The following is a 24,574-nucleotide window of genomic DNA, read 5'->3' as shown; positions in this document are numbered from 1 at the left end:
CCTTTATGGGATTTTTCTTGCAGTGTCTAGGAGCTTGGAGAGACTTATCAGAACCCTTCTCCTTGATGTGTGTTCCCATGTTAAGAACCAAAATCCACGGAGGACCCGCACCCTCTCAAGGACCTGTTCAAGATGAGGCAGTTTAATGTTTCCTAAGGTTGCTTTCTGACTCGGAATCTCTCTGAGCCATCACAGGGCACCCATTTCATCTGCTCCTCATTCCATCTTTGAAGACAATACCGCAAAGTTTGCCTTTGATCCCAAATCTTGGAGAGCATCTTCAGAATGCTGTTAGCCACTTGGGATTTTTCAGACCATACTTTCAGGACTACTTTGTCTCTCCTCTTCACAGGAACCTTATTGGATTTAGTTATGATAGGAGATGCTGTGGATTTGTCTGTACAACTTTGAGTCTAATAGCTTCTTTTCTTAGGCATTTATAAATAAATCGCTCCTTTCATTTACATCTGCTGCAAAAAAGCGGCATTCACTCTAAGTTCACATAAAAATATAATTTGGGGAATCTTTAGATCTTCCACGTGGAAGAATTTCTTAGTGTACATTCATTTTCACTAACCTTTGCTGCTTCTTTAATGAAAATTATTCACTTTATTGGGCTTCCCTATTTGGTCTCCTGAGAGATTAAGTGGGTGGTCAGTACTGTGAGTGAATAAACTGTCCTTGCAGTCTGAAAGACTTTGGGCTTGTGCTGCAGTGATTTAGCAGTTCCATAACTTCATCCCTCGCTTCTGCTCTCCGAGTCCTTGGGGATTCATCAAAAAGAGCCTAGCCTGTGTGACAAGGGAGCAGTACTTACAAAATGAGTACAAACACTTGCCAAAAAATGGAATGTATCCCTTTTTAGACCAGAAAAGGAAATGGTGTTTCTAGCTGAGAATTATTAAATGAACCAGAGTTATATTTATAACATCCCCAGTCTGTCAATTGAGAATTGGGGTGCGCCTTTATAAAAAGTGCTGTTCTCCTGATGAAATTAGTACAGCCCTATGTAATTGTGCCAGTCAGCCTGGTGGCATCTGTCATCTCAGGTGTTAGAGGTCTGGCTGCTTGTCTCTGCTTATGGCTTATTTTTCACTCTTCTGTGTTTTCTTTCATTTCTTGCATGCTTGCTTGAGGTTCTTTCCATCTCTAGATGGAAAAAAGTGTTTGTGTGCTTGTATATATGCATATAAGAAAAAGGCCAAAAGGTTTGACTTTAAAACCTCCAAGTATTTCAAGTGCCTTACATGAGATTTCTTTCTCGATTACAATTTTTTTTTTTTATTGCGTAAATTGGAGTTTTTTGTTTCAAAACCCCTTTGAGCAAGTTCTGAGAGTTTGTTCCCAATGTAGACCCAACTGTGTTCAGAATTTTCAGCAAAATTCCTATTGTCTGATTAGTGACTGAGGTCTGGCCCTGTTTTCTCTCAGCAGGTAGTCTAATTATTGCTGGAGTAATGGGTTTTCGCAAGGTTGTTCTTTGTGCCAGTGCACTTTTGAATTCTAGAAAATTTGTGACTTAAGATACAGAGTCTCTGCCACTCATTTCGGTAGCGATGTGAAATAGCCTCTTCATGTAGCAAGATGCTTGCTTTGGAATTACTAGATAAATGTCCGCCATGCATATGATATGCAGTACATTTCTGAGTAATATTGGAATAAAAAAAAAATTATCTATATGTAAGACGGGCGGGTTATTTGGAAAGTTAATTTTTTGCATGCTTGTCACCAAGTTGACCTGTCTGGTTTAGCTTGCTGTAATTTGAGGTTTTGATAAATGACTACTTCTCATTGCAGTTGCACAGTACCCTTTTGAAGACCATAACCCACCACAGCTAGAGCTTATCAAACCTTTTTGTGAAGATCTTGACCAATGGCTGAGTGAAGACGACAATCATGTTGCAGCAATCCACTGTAAAGCTGGAAAGGGACGAACTGGTGTAATGATATGTGCATATTTGTTGCATCGAGGCAAGTTTTTAAAGGCTCAAGAAGCCCTAGATTTCTACGGGGAAGTAAGGACCAGAGACAAGAAGGTGAGCTATTTTCTGTTCTTGTACCTGTATCTTTATGCTTTTCCCCTTGTGCTCATTTGAATAGTCAAGCCCCTTAAGAAATACTTTTCATCAGTTGTTATATCTGGTTTGATTTAGCTTTGATATCAGTGCAGCTGTGAACAAGCTTTCCTAAGGAGCAGTAGTAATTAGTCACAACACTAAACCAGTCTGTTTTTTCCATCTCCTGTTCAAGGACAGTTTCTTTTAAATAGCCCTTTAAATAGCATTCTGCTGTGTGTTGCAGCAAATGGGCAGTTGATGACTGACCTTTCTCGTTCAGCATTTTCAGCCCAAATAAGAGGATTATTCTAGCTTGTTTTGCCTGAATGGGTGAGTGGTTCATCTCCTCAGGTTCTCTTCTGTGGTGCTGTCTGGAGATGTGTAGTTGTTACAGTTGAATATCCGTACTGGAAGAGTCTGTTAGATGCCTGTTTTCAATAAAAGCCCAGAGGCTGGCTGCCCTGGGGCCTGTTTCATGAGATGCTGCCATTTATTGTAGTTTCTTGTACTTCTCCTGAGGAGAAATGGGAGGATTTCATTTTAGAGAAATGATGTTCATGGCTACAGGAGCTTTCTGTTACGCCCTTGTCAGTGGTACAGACAGACTTAGCGATAACAGTGTGTTGGACCTCTCTGGCATGGTCATGCCTCATTAATAGGAATATAACCTCCCTATATGAAATCCTCTCTAAATATAATGAGGTGTAATATTTGCATAAAGTATTAATTTCACAGCGCGTGGGCCTCTAATAAGCGGAGCTTCGTGTTTGAAGGCTCTCGAGAGCAGACGTGTCGTGTAAGGAATTTTACAATTTGGCTGTTAATTCACCGGAAGGAGCAAATAACTTAGTTTACTCTATTTACAAGATGAAGCTGTTATTCCATGTGCTGCTGAGAATATAGTTGTGGTGTAATACTTGAGTGGAGACAGCGTCAAGGTTTCCTATCAAAACTTTGTGGCTTTGTGGTAAGAGTGTAGGATAGTGGATAGGAATGAGCTGTATGCTGAACAAACAGTGTAGATTACTCCTGCTGATGGAGATTATCTAAAGAACTGGATAAAATATCCTGAAAATGACAAAAATTCACAAATAAATAGTGAAGCGTGGTGTACCTCAGTTTCCCTTTTGTAAAAAGAGGGGTGTGCTTCTGCGTGTTAGTGTGTTGAGGGTAAGGTCAGTCGGGTGTTCAGTGGTACCTCTGGCATGTTTGAGGTAAGGCAGCACTTAGTAAACAGGAATAGCAGAGTCTTGTTTAGCTTCACTGTAAATATTGTCTGTAACCACCAACTTTGTTTTAGTTTCGATGTCTCTACTGGGAGACTTGATTTTTTTTTTTTTAATTTTTTTTTTCTTTCTAGCTCTACTTCAGCATGGTTATCTTTACGTGGACAGTGGGCAGCATCTGATTCATATAGTTCTTAAAGTAGTGTTTATAAACAGGTATTCAGTGCAGGTTCTGGGAGCTTTTTCTTGCCTTGTGGCCCGTATTTCAGTGTTATGTGTCAAGTGCTGCGCTCTGATTTGACACTTCACCACACCTTTATGTAACTGACTTCCTGAACTCAAAGTAAATGAGGCATTGCAAGAGTTGTTTGCACCTAGGGACAAGAAAATGCCTTTTTTTTTTTTTTTTTTTTGTGGGACTAACATATGCATGATGAAGGAAAACTGGCTTTATTAGGTACCAAATTTTCCTCGTTTAAAGTAAGCACAAGGTGTACACTTTGTATATAGCTGCTCAGAATAGTGTAGCTAAAATCGCCGTTGCCATTAACATATGTGGCAGTGTGATTCTCGAGAGGATTTAGTCCGTGCTGGCAGGAAGCACGAGCCTAATTGCAAGAGGAAATATGACTAATTGGTCAAGAGAACAACCTCGAGTACTTCTGTAGCAAGCTTTTCCCAAGTGCCTGCTGGGGGAAGAAGCTTCACAGAGGCTTTTGCGACATCAAGTGAGAGTTGTTGTGGATGAGGCTGACAGTTCCTCGATAGTCTGTTAATGTGCTGTTGTCCTGGGAAAGGTAGTGGGGAATAAGAAAATAAGAAAAAAAACCCTGTTGTGTTTGTTTTGGGTTTTTTTCCTCCATATAAGCTGACTCTTTTGACTTCTGAAACTCATTATAGTGGGGGGAACCTATTCAGAAGAAGGTAATGGTTAACATTAGAAAGTTAAAAAAAAAAAAAAGCTAAATGGTTGTGTCACCACTACTGTAGTAGAACAGGGCTGATTTCTATTTTCTCTTTGAACCAAGGGAGACAAACTTTTCTGAAATTGTGTAAAGAACTGTAATTGTCCAGCCTGTTTTCAGAGCTGACAGAGAAGTCAACCCTCAAAAAAGTCTTCAAAAAAAGCTGCTGCTTCCGCTGTTTGATATGGTTAGCTTATCAGCTGCTTTTTCCTTAAGATGAACGCTGAAATACTACCATGAAGATGAAGACTGACAACTTACCTTCCTACAGCTGGAGAAAGTCTTTCTTTATTCCCACTTCTGCCCTGAAGGTTTTATGGTGAAGATTAGTCTTGGAAGGAAGAGTAAACTCAACAGATGGATATCAGCTGGGAGCAACACTCAAGTGCTTGAGCTCGAGACGATCCATTCAGGAGCGTTATTTGAGCATCATACTGCTGTATTTTTAGGAGCAGCTCCTAATAGTGGTGTAACTGGACATGGAAACTAGTGCTTTTGTGCGGGGAAGCCTCAGAATGGCTCTTTGAGCAGGGTAGAAATCCGCCGTCTGATGTGTCAGAGCTGAGCGGTTGTGATGCCTGTTTGTTCGCTGTGCTCAGGCGACAGCCTCCGCTAAACCTAAACTCATGCCATAAGCCTGGTCTGAGGCTGCAGCTTTGGCTTTGCTGTTACAGCAGGGCATGCTATTGAGAATGTGGGAATATTACTTCCAAAAATGCTTGTTCTTCATAATACTGCCTGTGCTACATTGAGAGGAGAACCAGGAGCAGCACCTGACGTTCTTTGTGATGTGTGCACAGCTTGGCAGGGCCCTGTGAAACTCTGACATAGGGACTAAAGAAGCTTCTCTGATGTCCATTTAAAAAATGATGATGGCGATAGATGGGAAATGTAAGCTTCTTGAGGAGAACATACTTAAAACTGCTTCCCTGTTCTTTATTTTTCTTAAGTAAAAGTAAGTGGGGATTGATTGCACCTCTTGGAATATCAGCTCGTTATGTAAGTGTTCTCCATGGGGCCAATCCTTTCCGACATGGAGAATCTCTGAGCGGAGGAGGTTGTGTTTTCCTTACGCGCGTGGCTTTCTTCTGCTTGGCAAATTGCTGACGTCTTGCTCTGGGCCTGGGATTTTCTCTGTCGTGAGGCTCAGATCCCAGGAAAGCAAACAGTAAAGCTCCCTCAAGGAGTGGGTCTAATAACTGCTGAGATGTCTTTTGAGGCAAAAATGTCGGTTTGGGCTACTTAAGCAGGTCGTACAAGTGCTGTAGGGAAAAGTCTTTTCTGTCATTTGGAGACAGCTGCAGTGGTAAGGAAACAATTACTTTTTTTGTTTTCAAATAGAGGCAGGAAGTGATAGATACTTACTAAATTAGAAGTACTCTAGCTGCTCTTAGCTTATGGCTCTTGTGAGGTGAAGCAGGTATTAAAAGGAACAGTTTGTAGAAATACTGTGTTCTAGGGTTTTTGACCAAAATGCTCATAGACTCTCATATGAAAACCTGTTGTTATCTCCAGCGTATTGCAGTTTCACATTTAGTTTTAATATGAAAGTTTACTGACACAGTTGCAAGTGTGTAGTATGGGTTGTTTATAAGCCATGTAATGCATTTTCTAGGGAATGAAATTATTTTTCATCTTTATCACTTTTGCTTGGAAATATAAGAGCTTTAAAGCTATTCCTTTTACTTGAAGTTTAAGTTGATTTAAAATCAGTGATTAAAATGTTCTTTGGTACTGTGTTCTCAAAGCAAGTGTTTACTTCAGGGTTGTAATTCAACTGAGAAGTCCTTTATTTAACAGTTTGGGCTGTTGAGCGTATGTTAATGAAACTTTTCACTTTTGATTTTTGTGAAAACGTTTGAGAAGCGGCATTTTGCAATAGAAGGTAGCACCAGTCTGGAGCAGAGTGTTAATAGCAAACATCGTTAGAATCTTTTGATTTCAGCTGCTGTCAAAATGTAATTACTGTATCAGTGCTTAAAAACGTGTATGTTCAAGTCACCTCCTGCTGAATGCCTCACACTCCCCGTCCCCCAAAAAATGCAGCAGCCTTTGCCTTGTTGCTTGAGGTGGATGTTTGCAGATACACATTTAAAGTAACTGGAAAACCAGTGTCCTGCTCATTGCGTGCTGGGGACTGGTTAGTAATTAGTCGCCTGGTGTTAGATATCGTGTGCCAACAGCTTCCTCTGAAAAGCTGTGCAAGACGAGTCCAAGGGATGTGGGCACGTGTCTAGGGAAGGGGAGAACAAGGCTGTCTTTGGGAATGGTTTGCAGCTGGATTATGTCTTTGCTTGTCCGTAAGGTGCTCAGGATGGTGCAGAATGAAGGAGTCGCTGAGGGTGGTGACGAGTTGCTGTACAGAAACGCGTGGGGCTGGGTTTCTGTGCCGTGCAGAACGTGGTGCAGCTCTCCTCTCAGCTGCTTTACTCGGCGTTTCCATGTCCCGCGTAGCTGCTGCAGACATATGCTCTGCATAAAGCACGGTGGTTTATTCCAGGTGCTTTAGCTACCTTTTCATTGGTGCTTTATTTGCTTTTAATGATTTTTTCTGAGGTAGTGGGCAGGAGCTCTACGAGTGATGCTCATAAATGATGGTTTTAACATTTGTTTTCCCTGTATTTAGGGAGTGACAATTCCCAGTCAGAGGCGCTACGTGTACTACTATAGCTACCTGTTAAAGAACCACCTGGATTACAGACCAGTGGCACTGCTGTTTCACAAGATGATGTTTGAAACAATTCCCATGTTCAGCGGCGGAACTTGCAGTAAGTACCCGACACCCCGTTATCCTCCGTTAGTTCTCGCCAGGAAACGCGGCGGCCCGTGAACTCAGTTTGGTTATGTGGCACAAAGAGGTGCATATCTTCATGGAGGAGAAGATTCGACATTCCAAAACCTGCTGGGCTAGTGCAGTCTGTCTGCTATTATAATATTATATATATTATATATTTAAAATATAATTAATATAATATTTTAATAGCATCCTCCCAGGTGTAATTAAGTTGAGGTCTGTGAAGGCTCGTATGGTTCTGTCACTACAGTTTTAAATGGGAAGTATGTAATAGTTCGAAGGTTAATGATGCCGTATATATATATTTGGATATTCCTTTTGTAGAAAGCCGCTTTTTTTAATACAGAAACTCTTGAGGAAACATGAATTGCTGAAAAACTTATGCTTAATGGCGTGCTGGCTTCAAATGCAGCAACATCATTCTTCCCATGATGTTTTTTTTAAAAGAATAGGTTCAATGGGGTAAATATCTTATTAACACTGGAATAAACTTTATGTGGAGCTTGTAAAGTATTAATAAACCTGTAAATGATTAATCTGGTTTGCTGTTACACATCCTGTTAGTAAGGAGCAGCAGATTGCTTGAAACTTTGAAGTATAAATATGAATTCATGTCTGTCCTTCTGTGGGCTGCATTACAGGGCAGTAACTGCCTAGCGTCGCGTGCTCATTTTTTGTTAGTGGAAAAAGTCTTTGTAATGGCTTTGCTATGGGACTTACCGCAATGTGTTACTAATTCCAGTGCCTCCTGTGGCTTTGATTAAAATTGCACGATTAATATGGTCGTAAGGCAGTACCTGAACACGTATCACACACAAGAAACAATCGAGCAACTTGTCAGGCTCGCTGTATTTACAGGAGGAGGACAAGCCTCTGCCAAAAAACCTTTGCCTCCAGGTTAGAGGTGCGGAGGTTGCAGATTTCTGCAATTACCACTTATTTAATGTTTTGGATAAACTGTGCTATGCTTGCAAAACCGAGCTACAAGTACAAATTGCTCGCATGAGCAGTAGGTTATTTGTCCGTACCAGACTATTTTCACAATAGGATGTTGGGGTAAACGAAAGACTTGTGAAGCACCTGAGAAGGCAGAGTAACTATCAGCTTTACATCTTTGTGTACTGCGATATTTTACATTTCTGTGGAGTTTTCAGTGATTTTCTTTTTTTCCAGAATGTGAAACCAGTGGTCTATGTTATTTCTTTAGTCATGTTATCTACTGCGACAGTAGTAATTTTACCAACAGGTGATAACTTTAGATCTGACTTTCTTGTTGTCTTCCTTCTGTTTTAAAGTCACTGAGCAGGGTTGTGCCTCTCAGGCAAAGCAAAGGGATGCCAGGGGTTCATGGCTCTAAGGATTTGAGGAATATAAGCACCGCTTTTTTGGTGGTGGTGATTTACAGGACAGACTTACGGTCTGTGTAGTCTGTCAGTGCTGGTTGGTTTGTGCATTAATGTTAAATTTTGTCTTTGTTTTAATTTGTATAACAGTTCTGTTTGTATAAGAGTAGAAATCAGTTTGTGCTGACGTGACCGCCCACTCTGCAATGGAAAGAGATGAGAGAATAAAACCCCCCAGTTACATCCATATAATATAGAGATGAGACACAATATGCAAGGAAAAGTCAAGAAGTCGTGTCTTCATATAGTCATTTCTTATTACATTAAAAAGAAACAGCAATTTTCTAGGAACCTTATGGTATCTTGAGAGTATTCCTACACAGGACAGAAATCTGTTAGGTTGTTTCAGGTAACATCTTATAAAGTTTGCCCTGTGGTGCTTAACTCTTAATAGGTGTTAATTTAACTTCCAAGATCTCATCCCTCATGACTGTGATTCTAATACTAATATTGTACTTTTTGACACTTGAAGGCATTTCTTATGAAGTGACGCTTTGTTTTGCCATGCAGATCCTCAGTTTGTGGTGTACCAGCTAAAGGTAAAGATATTCACCTCCCCTTCAGGACCCTCAAGACGTGAAGACAAGTATATGTATTTTGAATTCCCTCAACCTCTGCCAGTATGCGGTGATATTAAAGTGGAATTTTTCCACAAACAGAACAAGATGTTGAAAAAGGTTGGTTTTCTCTCGCTTTTCTGGAAAATGTTGCCAAGCCAATCCTGATGCAGGGCTGGGATGTTGGTTATTCTCCGGTGATGTGTAATCACAGTATTTAATTCTTTGATGTCTAATTTTCCCAAGGAGAGAATCGACCACAAAATGAAAGCTGGATATTTTGAGAGTTCGTGAGATTATGTACAAAGGTTGGATAAAAATTACACTGGATATGTGTTGCAGTCGTTTGGGTAGTAGTGAGTAATCTAATTGAGGAAGAAACATTCTCATTCTAAAAATAGACTTGCATACTGAGCAAGTTAACTCCAGCTGTTTTCTTCACTAGATTTTCCTAAGCTTTGAGCAGGCACAGAAGATCCTGTCTGTGCGCTGTTGGCTGATTTCTACCCATCTGTCCAATTCGGTTGAATTTCCAAAATAATCGAGTTCCTACGCACTTTGTAAAAGTATCTCTGCAATCTCTTCAGCCATCTCTCAGTTCCCAGCTGCAATGCCTTGACATGAGGCATTTAGAGAATTCGCTCAGAACTGGGAATTTTATCAGTGTCTCAGTTGTGGAAAAAAATTAATCTAGAACTTATTTTGATGCCGAAGTCAGCAAGTTCTTAAAAGATGAATGCCTAATCTCGGAGTTTCATTAGTTCTGGTGCTTGCGGAGCTAGTTTGCACCTACCAAAGTGAAAGGTGAGGATGAGACCATGTTGATTAAAGGCTGCCTTTGTATTTACTACTTAAAATTCTTTATGAATAGTTGTTCACTATTTAATGGATGTTTAAAACTTCAGAGCATTCATTGAGCGAGTCCTGTTTACAGGCAAAGCATAAAAATAAGACAATACTAGAGTGGCTTGAGAGGCAAATGTCGGTGATAACAGTCTTAGCTACACGCAAGGTTGTACCTACTAGATGTGCATGTAAGTACCCATGCACAGTATTTTGTGGGCTTGTTCATTTACAAGGTATTGTTAACTAGTTTAATGTTGTAGCTTCACTAGCTGGAAGTGTCGTGTTCTGGTTTTTGCTATGTGCTGATGTATGCAAAAATTTTAAACCAGTTTATTAATTGGAATATTTTCCTCTTCTGCCTGTTTAATGAGATGTTTTGCGTTGGTTAGTGCAGCTACATGCAATGCAGGGAACTGTACAACAGAGCATTTTAGAGGTTGAAATTTCTAGTTTAAGTCAACATTAAAATTATTCACATTAAAACTGCAGTGCACAGGAGCCAGTTCTGAGAACGGACTTCTAAAGGAGCACCCAGATACGTGCTGTGGGCAGGGAGGAGATGGAACAAAACCCAGACATTTGAGACAAGGTCCCGTTTTATCCGGTCTCTGTCCTATCTCTAAATTTGTTGTTTCTTTACCATCTTCGGTAATAGATGGATTGTGAATGGACATTGTAGGAAGCATTTTGCTCAGATGCTGGATCTCAGCTCTGTAGCACCAGGAACAAACTCCTGTATTTGTTTTACCTTTCTAGAGAGCACTGAGATCCAGTGCCAGCATAAACTGGAGCTCCTTGTTGTCATATACAATTTCTATAGTATAAATTTGGTCTTCAGGAGTGCATAGAATTGTCTGCAGAAATGCAAAGAGCGTGTTACTGTGCTGTAGTTTCATTTCAGAGTGTCATATCAGTCATGGTTTCATTTCTTAAGAATCTCTTTGTAGTTTCTGAGTACCTGGTTGTGTTTGGTTTTTGGTGTTTTTTTTTCTTTTTTGTCTATTCTTATCAAGTATCCTAACTGTTCAGGTTGTGCGGATTACAGGTAGTGCAGAGGTGTTCCTTTTCTTAGTATTTTTGTACTGCAAGGGCCAAGAAATGCTGAGAGGGTGAAAGCTCTTCTTTCCACGCCTGCAAGCTTTTTCTGAGAGATAAGAAACTGTCCCTTCACCAGACGGAAGTATTTTGTAAAGAAACCACCTTGATAGTCTGCCTCAAAGATCTGTTGAATCTCATGTCTAATTGCCCCCAACTTTGGGTAGGAATGGAGGCCAAAAGAAAATAGGTGTATGGTGTAACACAGTTCTGGTAAGACCAATTCTGTTAGCCCTAGTGTAAATGCAGACACCAACCGAGAGCATCTGGGACTGGGTCCGTGGATCCTCTCAGGTGTCAGCATGTTAATCTGTTTTATGAAACCAGTGCCGACATCTTCGTGTTGAGAATTAGTGAAATATTCTGTCTCTGACACGTGCTTTGGCACCAGAGGAGATCCTTCCACATGGTCCTTTTGACAACTTGCTACGTAAAGTGACTAAGATGGGAATAGAGCCAAGGTGAATATTTGTGGCAGAAAACCTACCTTGGCACAAAGTCGAACACATTTCTCTGTACAACTGTTTCACATCGTGCCTGTTCCTTTTCTAGATAAACTGACTGTACACAGGTTTTTCTCAAAATCCCAAAAGAGAGGGCCTTCCACTGTGGAGACTTGTCACATTTTGGAGATGGTCACCTCTATGCGGTGATCACCTAATTAATGAGGAACAGCATAATTAGGACTAACAGGATCTTACCTTTCAGAAGTTCTGGTTTATTCACGTGTGTTTATGAAAGCTGGAATTGACAGGTCTGTTGCCTGGTTCTTGCTCTTCCAAGGTTTTCTGTTAGCAGATTTGTAGGTAGCTGCTAAAGAAGTTTTCTTGCACACACTTAAAGGCATCACATATCTACCAATCTGCATTTTAACTTTCCATAAGAAACCTAATGATGTTTTAATTAAGTGTAATTCTCAATCCATTCTAAGCCTCAGGCTGGAGAATGGTTCTGTGTCATCTCTGGAGATAAAGAAAACTTCTGTGTTCTTCTGCTGGGTCTGGTTTGCTGTTTGGTACCACCAATCTCAGCTGAAGTGCTCTGTGTTCACTCACCTGTACTTGCTTTTGAATTTCTTAATCCTCTGAAGAACATCAGTGTTACCTGCAGAGCTCTCTAGTGTGCAGGGTTCTCCTCAACTTCGATCAAGCTCTCCTTGGATAAAATTATTGTGCATGAACCAAAACAAGCTTGAATGACCAAGTGACTTTAAGCACCTAGCGTTGCAGCATCAATGTGAAATTTAAAACAGTCAAGTGTCCTTTTTTTTTTTTTTTAATGGCAAAACTTAATTTAAGCAAGTTCAGTGGCTAACGAGAGCTGACCTCAGCCAAAGGATTATTGGTGCTGGGGAGATGTTGGTAAGAGGGTGACTGCTCTAAAAAAGTTACCCTGTTTTAGCTCTTCCATATTTTGTACAACCTGGCATCAGTTAGTAAGTCCCCACGTTTTGGTCTTTTCTTGTCTAATAAAGGTTTGGTTTTTTTTTTTTAATTCTTGGACCATTTTTTCAGTCTGATGTAGCTACTTCCTTTCAAGAATGAAATTCATGCTCATATGAGAACAAAATGGCTTGAGGCTTGAGTGCAGTTACGATGTCTGCATTTCTGATGGGTAGAAGTTAGTAATTTGAGTGGGGTTTTGAGCATGTTTTTTTGTTTCTCTGGTTTGTATCTCGGCTATTTTTCCATCTCAGACTGCTGCTGTGTGAAGCCTTTTTCTTCCAGTTATTGATGTTGACATGATGATCTTAAAGTATTTCAGATTATCCTTATATCACTTGGTTCGATGAGAATCTGTTTAAAAAAAATACAGAAGATCTTGTAATCTTCCTGCCTGCAGAGCCTGGAGGTAAAGGAGACCTTTTTCAAGAGTCCTTCCAGTATAGATGAGAAGGGAATGTTGGTGTGGGGTGTTTCTGTAGGAATCACTGCTGGTTTATACCCAGACTGTAGCGTGGGCAGCGCTGACAGCATTGTCTGAGATCTATACAGATGAGAAGTTCTTCTATATGGTTCAAGAGGACTTTGGGCGATTTGCTGTTTAGCAAACACTGAAAAATGAACTCTGAAAATGTCAGAAAACTTCTGATCTGAAGATGGTACAAGAAGTTCCATCGGCCATGGCTTGGGAAGGCTGTGAGGCCAGCGTGGAACAAGTTGAAGCACCATCTCCAAAACCCTTAGCTGGTACTGCAGTGCAATTATATAATAATAATATTATAATAATAAGTACCTAATAATAATAAGTGCCTGTAGAGCTCTTGGCAAAATTAAACTCTCAGGAGGATATACTAACTCCTAGCTGATGGTTTAAATGATTTTGGATTTGATCGCAGTCTTCAGTTAAAGGCAGATATTGCCTCTAGAGTGAGGTATATTTTTCTATTACTCTGAGAAATGAGAAACTGCATGGAGTAGGGATAAGTACTGTATGTCAAGACAGTGTGATTAAATCAGCGTCTGTCTCAAGTGTCTGATACTGCACTATAGATTTTATGATACAGATTTGTTTATGGGAAGAAACACATCTGTGGTTTGTGTTTTTTTTTAATTTAAGGCAGATGCCTGTGATGGAAATGAAGCAAAACATATTCAAAAAAAGCCTCTAGCTAATACTTGTTTTCAGAAGCCTACTCATTAAGTTATGTTCCTGTGAGCACTTGATCTGCTATTCTGATTTGCTGTATAAAGCCTAAGTTCAGTTCATGCCTTGATTTTGAAAATTCCTATCTTTGGCCCATATTACATCAACTTTCTTAGTTGTTCCCACTTAAATATCTTGGAGCCTGATGCTTTAGCTGAAGCTGGCTGAATTTTCACTTTGAATAATGAGTTTTGTTTTCCAGTGAAAGCAGTGACATAATTATCAGCCTTAAGAGCTAATTTTAATAAACATGACCAAGTCTACCCTCAATATGAGTGGCCACGCCATGTTCCAGTACCCTTGAACTTAGTTTGTTAAGCTAATGAAGTTAGTGTAGTGGGAAAGGAAGGAAAATAACTTGATGCTTTAAAAAGCTGGAGGGAGATAAAAGGATAAATGACCAGCTCAGCCAAGTTGCTTTGTTTAGTTTGAGTCCCTGAAGACTTCTACAAATTTATCCCCAGGAAAACAGATTAAAAGATGTCTAGTAAGAAGCTTGTCATCTGTCTTCTCCAGACTGTCAGTAGAGCTGAGTCGCCGCACTTGCTTGTTCAGGCAGGCCCTTAAGTGCCAAGTAAATCCTTCCTGGTTCTGCTCCACCTGATGAAGTTTAAGGTGAGGCATGACAAGACCATGCCTTCTGCTGGCAGTGGTTGACGTCCAGTGGCCTTGTTTGCTTTGGCACTGTGTTCCTCCAAAGCTGCTTCAGCACTGCTGGTATAAGCTGTTTTCCGTCCGTCTGCTGTTCATCAGGTTTGTCCTCTCCTCTGCTGACCTCGCTGGAGGTGTCATGGGTGGCACTGAGGACCAGCACCAAAGTGCATTGCTGCTTCTGCGTTGTGGTCCTAAAGAAGAATGGAATGTAGTATTATCGTCACCCCAGCTACAAGAGGTGGTACCTCCCTTAACTGTGGTCATGGTGTGGAAATCCACTTTCTTCTCTAAATCCTCACTGGAAGAATGTCCTCTTCAGCAGTGGTGAGACTGCAGGTGGTGTACCCACCTGCTTACAGAGCTGTTGGGTGCCGGAAACATCACTTTAGGTTTGCCCGTTCCCACTGTTTATTGCAGATGGCACCTGAACTTCAAATCCCTCCTGTTCTGTGGCTGGGAAGCTGATGCCATTAATTGTTTCTGTTTTGAGCTGAACCAGTCTTTTGGTTTGAGCAGGAGTAGCCATCTCATCTCCTTGAAGGACTAAGTATCTTTTGAGGGACTCATCATCTCAGCAGAGAATGAACCTGGACCAGGTTACTCTGAAGACATCTCTCTGGAGGTTTTGTTCACGAGACAGCAGCGGGCAGGCTGATGGCTTGTTGGATCATTACAGAAAGATAAACACTCTTGCCCAGGATGTTCATCCTCTACTTTCCAGATCCTGGGGCAGGCATTTTTAAGGCTGTTTCTGAGGTAATGTTAGCAAAGTAGAGGAGAGTGTTTAGTGTACGAGCGGTTTGGGCCTAGCAAGAGTTTGCTGCCTGCATGGATGGGCTCCAACAAGGCTTCTTCACAGATGTGGTGGCTTGAAGGGACTTGGTGGCAGTGGCAAACATCTGTTAGTCTCCCACAACAACAGTAATTACAGCCTCTTAATTTGGTAGATGAACTTGATTCCCAAAAGTGCCGGAGAGGCATGTGTTGAAGTTGGCAACTTCTTAACTACCAGAGGTGTTTCTGACTGAATTATTTAACTTTTGTCTTTGCCTATTGCACGTCCTTACAGGTTGGGAGTCTCTTAGGTGCTTGAGGAACATCTGATAGAACCGGGGTTGTTTATCCTGGAGAACAGGAGCTGAGGGGAGACCTTCTGATCTCTGAACTGCCTGAAAGGAGCTTGGAGCCAGGGGGGGTCGGGCTCTGCTCCCCAGGAACAAGCGCCAGGACCAGAGGAAACGGCCTCAAGTTGCGCCAGGGGAGGTTGAGGTTGGATCTGGGGAACAATTTCTTCCCCAAAGGGCTGTGGGGCGCTGGAACAGGCTGCCCAGGGCAGTGGTGGAGTCACCATCCCTGCAGGGGTTGGACAGACACAGAGATGAGATTCTCAGGGACATGGTTTGGTGCCAGAGTTAGGTTATGGTTGGACTCGATGATCTTAATGGTCTCTTCCAGCCCAAGTGATTCTATGATTCCACAGAAATGCACACAAGCTGGAAGTGGTTTTGTATACTTTACTTAAAATACTGAAAATGGGTCTACTGGCCTTTGGCAGAGAAGACAGGTAGAAGTTGTTTGATCAGACACTTCTGAATTCCTGGTATTTCTGTGCTTACATCTTTTTGTTAATTTGTGAGGAAGAAGAATATAAGTTAAACAGTAGTCCAGATCTTCCCTGCCCCCTTCTACATGGCCCAGGGGAATGTTGTGATATTTTGTGGGTGCCGAATTGCCTTCAGCAGGAGGGCGTCTCCCATGGTGCACACTAGAACCACTTCTGTTCCACCTCTGATTCCCCCCCCCATTTACCAGCAGTGGTGAATAGCCAGGAAAATGGGGCAAGACCTCAGTTTTCCCATAAGAAGTTGGAATTAGATCTGTCTGATAAACCAAAATAGGTCAACCAGCTCAGAAGGAATCTGTTTGTGTTCTGGTGCTGTACAATATCAAGGAATGTTAGGTTCTGGTATGTGCCAGCTTCATCACCCCTGCAGCTTGAGCAGAAATGCAGAAATACTGACTGCTGTGGGAAGACTGGCCATTTGCATTTTGGAGCTTTTGCCTGAAAACTCATTTGAGAGTGAAACAGATGGTTTCATTTGTCAAGAGGAAGTAAACGAAACTCAGTTTCAGAAGGAGAAGTGCGTAATGTGGTCGTCAGGACCAACCTGCTGATGGTAGTTGATCTCGGAAACATCAACTCTTGACTGACAAAGTATGGCAAATTAATATAATTAAACTGTTGTCTCATCAGATGACATCATCATCGTCTTCATCCTCATCTTCTCATTAAAACTTCCTGTTGAGTACAAGGACAGCAGATGCTTTCAGAGTTTGACTCTATCTTGGTACTGGTCATCAAACATCTGACTGGTAGAAACCATCTCTGTAAAGCGGTAATGAATCCACTGTCATAGGAGGCCTGTATTTGTAGGGTGGTTTTGCTCAGTTACAGCTATTTCTGTATAAAAATAAAGTGTTCTGCTATGGGGGACGGTATTCTCTATTGATAAATATTACTTAAGCTGGTTTGCACAGGTTGTTGGGTCTGGCTACTGCTTGGTGAGGTATAAGCAAAAAAAAAAGTCTCTTTATGCCTTGTGATTACAAGTTAAACACTTGTTTAATTTATTGTCATCTGCTCTTTTTTGTAGGTATGATTGTTTTAAAATCAGCTTCCCTTAAGGAGTGAATTCTGAAAGCTTAATTGGTTAAAACTGAGTTGGATTAATGCAGGGGTTTGCATATTGTCTAGGAGAATTGGTGAAAATGTCCTTGCATGCAATGTAACCAATTATGTATTGTTGTCCAGACAAGTTTTTACTGATATTACTGATTTGTTTTTGACCAGATGATGATAGTAGTCTAAGTTAATGTGCCACTAGTGAATACTAAAGCAAGCTTGTTCTTTGTGTTCTTCCTCCCCTAGGACAAAATGTTTCACTTTTGGGTAAATACATTCTTCATAGGACTGGATGAAAATTCAGACAAAGTAGAAAATGGAAGTCTAGTTGCAGATCAGGAACTTGATGGTATTTTCAGTACAGAGCGCTCAGATAATGATAAGGAATATTTAATCCTTACATTAACAAAAAACGATCTAGACAAAGCAAATAAAGACAAAGCCAACAGATATTTCTCTCCAAACTTCAAGGTCAGTATATATTATGTGTACACAAAGCTGAAAAGCTGCATGACGTTGTCTAATTTGTCTGTCTTGCCTTACGTTGGAACCATCCGAAACTGAAAATATGTAGAAATTGAATTCATGCATTAGTGTTGCCACCACTTAGCAAAGCTTCTAGATTTGTAGGTTTATCTGCTTTGGGAAGTCGATAGATGTTGAGAGACTGGGAGTAAAGGGTTTGGGTTGTTTCAGGTATTTACTAACATCATTAGAGATGAGTAGTAGGAGACCAGAGACCCAGGGAGCATCTTTCCTGTACCAGCTGCATTGCCATGAACTCTGAGCTGGACACAGTAATTCCCGAGTTGATTTGCAGAGATACTTGTGAGTTTAGCTTTGAGGAAGATGAGCCATTGCCAGCACTTGTTTTTAAAAGCGAAAAAGGCATTTTAAAGAATTTTAGCATTTTCCAACTTGCTCATTGAATACCGGTTAAACCCCAGCAGCGCTCATTTGAAGGTAATGGTCATAGCTGCTTGTTGGGATGTTGCCTGGATCAGACTTTAACACACACATCACCAGTCGCAGAGTATTTTCTTGTGCCTGTGCGCTCTTATTACAATCTCTCTGGGCTCGCAGAGGTCTAGAGGGTAGGACTGTCAAAAAGCTCAGCGTGGTGTGTCCTGCTGCTGTAACTCATGATGCCAGTGGTTGGTGCAGATATGCACAACTCCTTCAGCTGGGCTTGAAAAACCTTTGTCGGGGTGGTAGCGAGAGGCTGGCTAACCTCTGAAAAGCTCTTTTTTTCCCTTCTTTCCAGAGAGGAGCACTCGTGTGATTCAGTGTAGCAAAAGGAACCATGCTGTTAAAAGTTGCATTGTTACCTGTGCTCTGTTCAAATCCAGGTTCTCCTTTTAAATGTTGGTTTTTTTTCCTTCCCCAGGTGAAGCTATTTTTCACAAAAACGGTAGAAGAGCCATCAAATCCAGAGGCTAGCAGTTCCACTTCTGTAACACCAGATGTTAGTGACAATGAACCTGATCATTATAGATACTCTGACACCACTGACTCTGATCCAGAGAATGAACCTTTTGATGAAGATCAGCATACACAGATTACAAAAGTCTGAATATTTTTTTTATCGGAGATAAAAGAAAAAAAAAACACACAAAAAAACCCGACCACCATGAAGATTGACAAACTTGAATAAACTGAAAAAAGGACCTTTTTAAATGGCAAAAGGACATAGTGTCAGATTACCAATTATAGGAACAATTCTTTCTGACCAATCTTATTTTGCCCTATAAATCTACAGGGTTTGACACTTGTCCAGTTGGGAAAAAAAAAGGTTACGTAGTTCTGATATGTATATACCTTTTTGTGTCAAAAGGACATTAAAACTTCAATTAGGAACTATAAACGTGGCACTTTCCCATTTTATTCCAGTTTTATAAAAGTGGAGACAGACCTAATGTGTATACGTAGGAATTTTTCCTTTTGTGTTCTGTCACCAAACGAAGTTTCGAAAATACACAGGTTCACATCCTGCCCCTTTTTTTGCACTTGTGTGGCAACAGAAAAGTCTGCAGTTGGCTAAGAGATGTTTCTAGAAGGTTTTACTACATTCTAATGCATGTATCTTGGATGGGGGATGGAAAGTAATGCTCGGAAAGGAACATAGTCTGCTGGAGCTTGGCCTCTGTACCATATCCGGCTATTTACATGCACCTTTCTTTAGCATGCTACTGTAATTCATCCTGGACAATTGAAGAGTCGCCTCTGTCACTGCTTGTTGTTTGTGCATTTTCTTTTTTTCAGTGTAATGGTGCTAGAAAAGGCAGCTAGAGAGAGTGATTCTGTGTAGGGGTACAGGAGTGAACCTTCACAACATCCTAAAGACCCGCAAATGAAGGGAGAAAAAATTATTGGGGTCACAGAAAGGAAACACAGCAACAATGACTTAACCATACAAATGTGGAGGCTATAAACTAAAATATGGGCTTAAAACAAATTGTTAAAAAATTTGACAATGATTTATTATTTTTTTTTCTGAATTGTAATGGCTGCTCCATCTCCTATGTAATCGAGGCCAGTGCTAAAAGTCATATGCTATTAGTGCATACATCAGTCAACATCTTACATTTATATTGTTAGTTTTTCAATCATATTCCTGCTGTGAATACTTCATGTGCTGCCTTGCAAGCTTTTTTCTCATTAATATAAAAATATTTTGTAATGGTGCACAGGAAATTTCAATTGGAGATTCTCCAGGTTAGTGTTTGTTTTGAAGATTTATGATGCATTTATTCAATCAAACCTCTGTCAGCCGTTCCACCCCTTTGACCTTACACATTCTATTACAATGAGTTTTGCAGTTTTGCACACTTTTTAAAAAAAAAAAAAAAGTCATTAACTGTTAGGGAATTTTACTTGAATACTCAGTACCTACATTGTTTTAAAAACAGACGTTATACACGATATAGAGGGAACCAGTGTCGCAGTAAATCCTCAACGCTCTGTGTATATGAAGATGTGTACTTTTAAAAAGCAGAGTTTGCCCCAGATATATTGTTTAAACAAAACAAATTAAAACAAAAACCAAGCTGCCCAACAAATCAGATTCCTGAACTGGCAGTTTTGTATTATTTCTTCATAGAGATACAGCCAGTAGTAGGGCTTGAGATTCACCTTTGGTTTATATTAATAATTGACATGCCCAGACTGCAGGTGACTTGAGAGCACAACTACTGTTGCAGACAAAGGTCAAGTAGCTGACAAAATTGTTCTCTCTATACCATGAATCGCTGTCTCCAAATTAACACTTTTTTTTTTTAGGATGTAATACACGTTCCCACCCTTTTAATTAACTTATTGGTGCTGACATTTAAGTTCATTAGCTGTGTTCTCACCCAGATGACAACCGCATATGGAATCTGTAAGGGCCCTGTACAACAGCATTAATGGTAAGAATTTGAATGAGACAAGGCAGGACTTCCAGTAATTGCTATGGGTAAACAAAGGTATAAAGTGCTTTTTTATTTCTGGTATCTGTTGGTCAATTCTGCTCATCAGGTTCATGATTCTAACTTCTAACAAAGCTGATACATAGTTTCTGACTATAGGTTTAATTAGACTTTAATAGCTTAATGGATCAAGATTGCTGGTTCCAGCGCTCATTAATCCCACTCTTATTGACGAGCAGGACGTGGTGACCTTGGGATGTGACATTTAACTCTTACCCTTCAAATCATGTTTCACCTCGTCTGTTTTTTAACAGTTGAAAGTTGTGTTGGTTAATAAACAAAATCGTTTATGCTTTAAAAGTACTCGGATATCGACGCTGCTGCGTGTCCCACTCGGATAATAAAATTTGGATCGGTGCGGTTCCGGTATGTAACGCTGAGGGCCAGATTGGAAATCATGACGCGATGGGCTTTTGCACTGTTATTTTTCCTTTGGAATGTGAAGGTTGGAATGAGGGTTTTGATTTCTTTTTTTGAATGTTTTGATGTCTTTGAGAAGCCTTGCTTACATTTTATGGTGTAGTCATTGGAAATGAAAAAATGGCATTATATATATATTATATATATAAATATATATTATACATACTCTCCTATACTTTATTTCAGTTACCACCCCCATAGAAGTTGACAAGAATTACTATGACTGAAAGGTTTTTGAGTCCTTATTAAAACTTTATTTATGACAGTATTCATAATTAGCTTGAACTGCATTCTGTAGGTAATCTCTCCTTGAGTTTCTGGACTGTATGCTTAAACCTTTTTGGATGTGCAACAGCTTACATGTCTGAAACTACTTGAAGGCATCACTTTGGTAAGAGCTTACTGTTAGGGCCTGAAGCATCCCCTCGTCATTGGCAGCCCCACTCAAAATCTTTGCCACAGCTATTAAAGGGCAGTTGTACAAAAATCCGGATTTGTTCCTGTGGCACACATTGTAAACTGAAGTGGAGTTTACATGCAGCATCAAGCGTTTCAGCTTTCAAAAAATAAAAAAAATTTTTTTTTTAAATAGGATGCTAGTGTGCAGGTTCCATGTTTAGTCACAGCAAATGTGTGCAATATGTTAACGATGCCTGTGGTTGCCACGAAGTGCCTCGTTTACCTTTTAAATACTGTTAGAAAGTGTCGTGCATGCAGATGGATGGGGTGGAACTGTGCACTAAAAGGGGCTCCAACTGCAGCGTTTGGCAGAGCTGCCTTTCTCTGCCAGTTCAAATTTTCAGTCTGTTTTCATATAGCATATATATATATAGATACTAAAAGAAAAAAAAAAAATCAGTCTGTTAAGCAGCCTTACTCTGATTCAGCCTCTTCAAATACTATTGTGCTGTGCAACAGTGGCTCTGTGTGTAATGCTATGCACTGAGAATACACAAAAACCAAGTATGACATGTACAGGATAATGCCTCATACAAATCAGATGTCCGTTTGTTATTGTGTTTAACAACCCTTTATCTCTTAGTGTTAAAACTCCACTTAAAACTGATTAAAGTCTCATTCTTGTCACTGTGTGGGTGTTTTATTGAAGTGTTTTGAGCATGGCAGCAGTCAGCTAAAATATTCTGCTTGTGAGCTGTGAAATTTCGAGCGTGATCATTAGAGCAAAGGATGCTCCTTGTGCATCAAGGGATTTTGAGGGAACTGCAGCTTAAATCCCTTTTATGTTCAGAAGCTTTGAACAAGTGTTGGCGTTGGAAGTGCAGATTGTGTGCGGGGAGATCAAACCCTTCACCACGATGCTGTTACCGCTTTCCCAGGGAACTAAACCATTTGTCGTCTCCATGTAAGAGAACTCTTTCCAAAATGCGCATTACCTTATTTTTAGCATCGACCAGTGCATCTCCAGCAAAATGAGATGCGAGTCAAACCTGAGAAATTCTTCCCTAAAGTAGCTTTAAATGGGCAATGAGATGCATTTTTTTTCTCCAGTGGAAAAAGCGCACTGAACACGTATATTAAGTATGTAGTTTGGGATTTTTTTTTCTCTTCTCGTTGCTCATCTGTTTTCAAACTAGACTTTAAATCGGTGCTTTATGTAAAGCATACGTGGTCGTCTCTTGCGTTAGGGCTGCTCTTGAGCTTTAGGAAAGCGAGGCCGATGGATGGGCTCTATGTTTCTAGCGCTGGCGAGGGACCAGGGCGCTTTCTGCACCCCGAGAGTCCCGGCGATGCCGAATCAGGTGCCTTTAGGTAACTCGGGTTGCTCCTCGTTCCTTCTGTCTGGTGTTAACGTCAGCCCTGTGTCACATCTGGCTGAGCACCTCCCAAAAATCCTGCGTACCAAGTAGTGGTTTAGTGCTGTGGCCCGTTCTGCCCTTTGCCGCTAAGAGAAGCGGAAAGTGGTTTTGGAGCTTTCAGGGGCCGGAGCTCTTGCCGGCCGTGTCTGGCACCTCCAGGTGAATGGCACAGGTTTTTTTACACCAGTTTAACTGCCCAGTCTGTTAATACATTTCTTTTTTGGGATGCGTTTGTTTTTCATCTAGAAAAATAAAAGTGGGAAGGTGTAGGAAGGAAGGATGAGAAGCTTTAGGGAAAATAGCCTGAACAGCATTTGATAACGTTGAGTAGCTTCTATGGATATAAGGATCTATACATATGGAGAGATTCTAGTCTGAAGACGGATGACAAGTGCTGTTGCGATGTGGATATAGAAAATTCTATTTTCCTTATGCTCGTCCTGTTGACTAAAAGTCCCATGCTCCAGTCTTTAGCAGCTAAAAGCTGCTTTTATTAAAAAAAAAAATCATTTTTTTCCATTTACAGCTGTGTGTATGAGCACATAGAGCAATTGTTAATGATGTATTTTTTTTAAAAAAAAAAAAAAAAAACAACTGCAGCCAGAGTTGCACTCTTCTAAGAAGGAATTATCTTGGTAGCAGACCCCAAAAAAAGCCCAAGAAACTATCCCTGCAGGTTGAGACTATTGATACAAAGGGAGGGCAGGTCATAGAGTGAGCCCGCTTGATTTTCGGGAGATGTCTTCTCAAAAATGGAATATGAACTGCTTGCTACTTCTGTGTCTTTGGTTTTCTCTCAACCGCCCCTGCTTTCCACCTCTGTCCTCCTTGGTAGTCCTTGTCATTTTTTTCATACATTTGAAAGCATCTTGTGCTAGGCAGATGAGAAAATTCATTTGTTTTGAAATGATGTATCTACTACAATAAAAACCCATACTTGGGTGGGGGTCGTTTTTGCATTTTTGGTGTATTTTACTCCCTGTGCTTTGAGACCTTTCCTGGTTGGGCTTTTTTATGGTCTTTCATTATTTCTCTGTGTGTTTCTTCTCGTTTTCTGCTCTTCCTCTATGCCATCCAACTTTTTACCCACTGGTATCTTTGTTGCAATGTAGGACAAGTAATTATTTTCTGCCTATTTCTTTTTATTTTTGATAAAGCTTTAGTCTGAAGGCATAACAAGGAGAAATGCTTTTTAGATTGCTTTTAGAATAGCTCTGAAAAACGTCGGGGTTGTGCGAGTTCAGCAAATGTGTTCGCCTTGGTGAGCTGCTGATCTTTTTTTTTTAATTTATTATTTCTTTATTATTTAACCCGCATGCATTTATTCAGCCTAACGGCGACAATGAGTACATGGATGTGATTTGTGATGAGCAACCTCCGCAAAAAAACTTGTTAATTACCTGCCAGGCTGTGTTTTCCAGCTGCGAACGTTTCTGTATGAATTGTACTGACTACGGCAAAGCAGAAGAGGGTTTTAGCGGGTTTTATTTTTATTTTTTTGAGGATTTGTGTGCTTGATAACTTACCTTGTGTCCCATAGCTAACTAAATGGTGAAAACAGGTGGCCCTTTGCCTTCATGGGGCATCTTTTTCCTGCTTCAAAGCCTGTTCATGTAAGAGTTTTAAGTTGCTAAAAGATATTTTGGAGGCTGAAGTTTGTACTTGAAAACACCCTTTGTATAATTCAGGCTCTTTGTGGCTCTACTTTTTTTTTCTGGCCTTCAACAGGCAAGCGATAGTCTCAGGATTATGTGGGGTTTGGAAGACGAAGGGGCTGAAAACAGGTGGGAAATGCTGGATTAGGAGATTTGAGCAGGCTGGGCAGATGTCAGGGGCGCCCCGTCCTCCGTGATGCTTTCATGGCAGAAGAAGGAAAATGGGAAAGATTCTGTAATGGAAATACGCACACGCACGAACATTTAAAATGGAAGTTAATGAGTTCGA

At 40.6% G+C, this 24,574-nt stretch overlaps 1 protein-coding gene across 1 annotated transcript in view; it reads left to right on the top strand.

Moving 5' to 3' along the window:
- PTEN (phosphatase and tensin homolog) overlaps nt 1-21,899 on the top strand; it is a 46,264-nt gene extending 24,365 nt beyond the window's left edge. The window contains exons 5-9 of the mRNA XM_065639137.1: nt 1,798-2,036; nt 6,875-7,016; nt 8,956-9,122; nt 17,173-17,397; nt 18,314-21,899. Of these exons, the coding sequence (XP_065495209.1) occupies nt 1,798-2,036; nt 6,875-7,016; nt 8,956-9,122; nt 17,173-17,397; nt 18,314-18,499 (959 nt within the window). The 3' untranslated portion in view covers nt 18,500-21,899. The remainder of the gene's footprint in view (nt 1-1,797; nt 2,037-6,874; nt 7,017-8,955; nt 9,123-17,172; nt 17,398-18,313) is intronic.
- The last annotated feature ends 2,675 nt before the right edge of the window (nt 21,900-24,574 follow it).

This window comes from Caloenas nicobarica, chromosome 7 (genome assembly GCF_036013445.1).
Source record: "Caloenas nicobarica isolate bCalNic1 chromosome 7, bCalNic1.hap1, whole genome shotgun sequence".
Taxonomy (NCBI): domain Eukaryota; kingdom Metazoa; phylum Chordata; class Aves; order Columbiformes; family Columbidae; genus Caloenas; species Caloenas nicobarica.
This window is presented reverse-complemented; position numbering and strand designations above follow the sequence as displayed.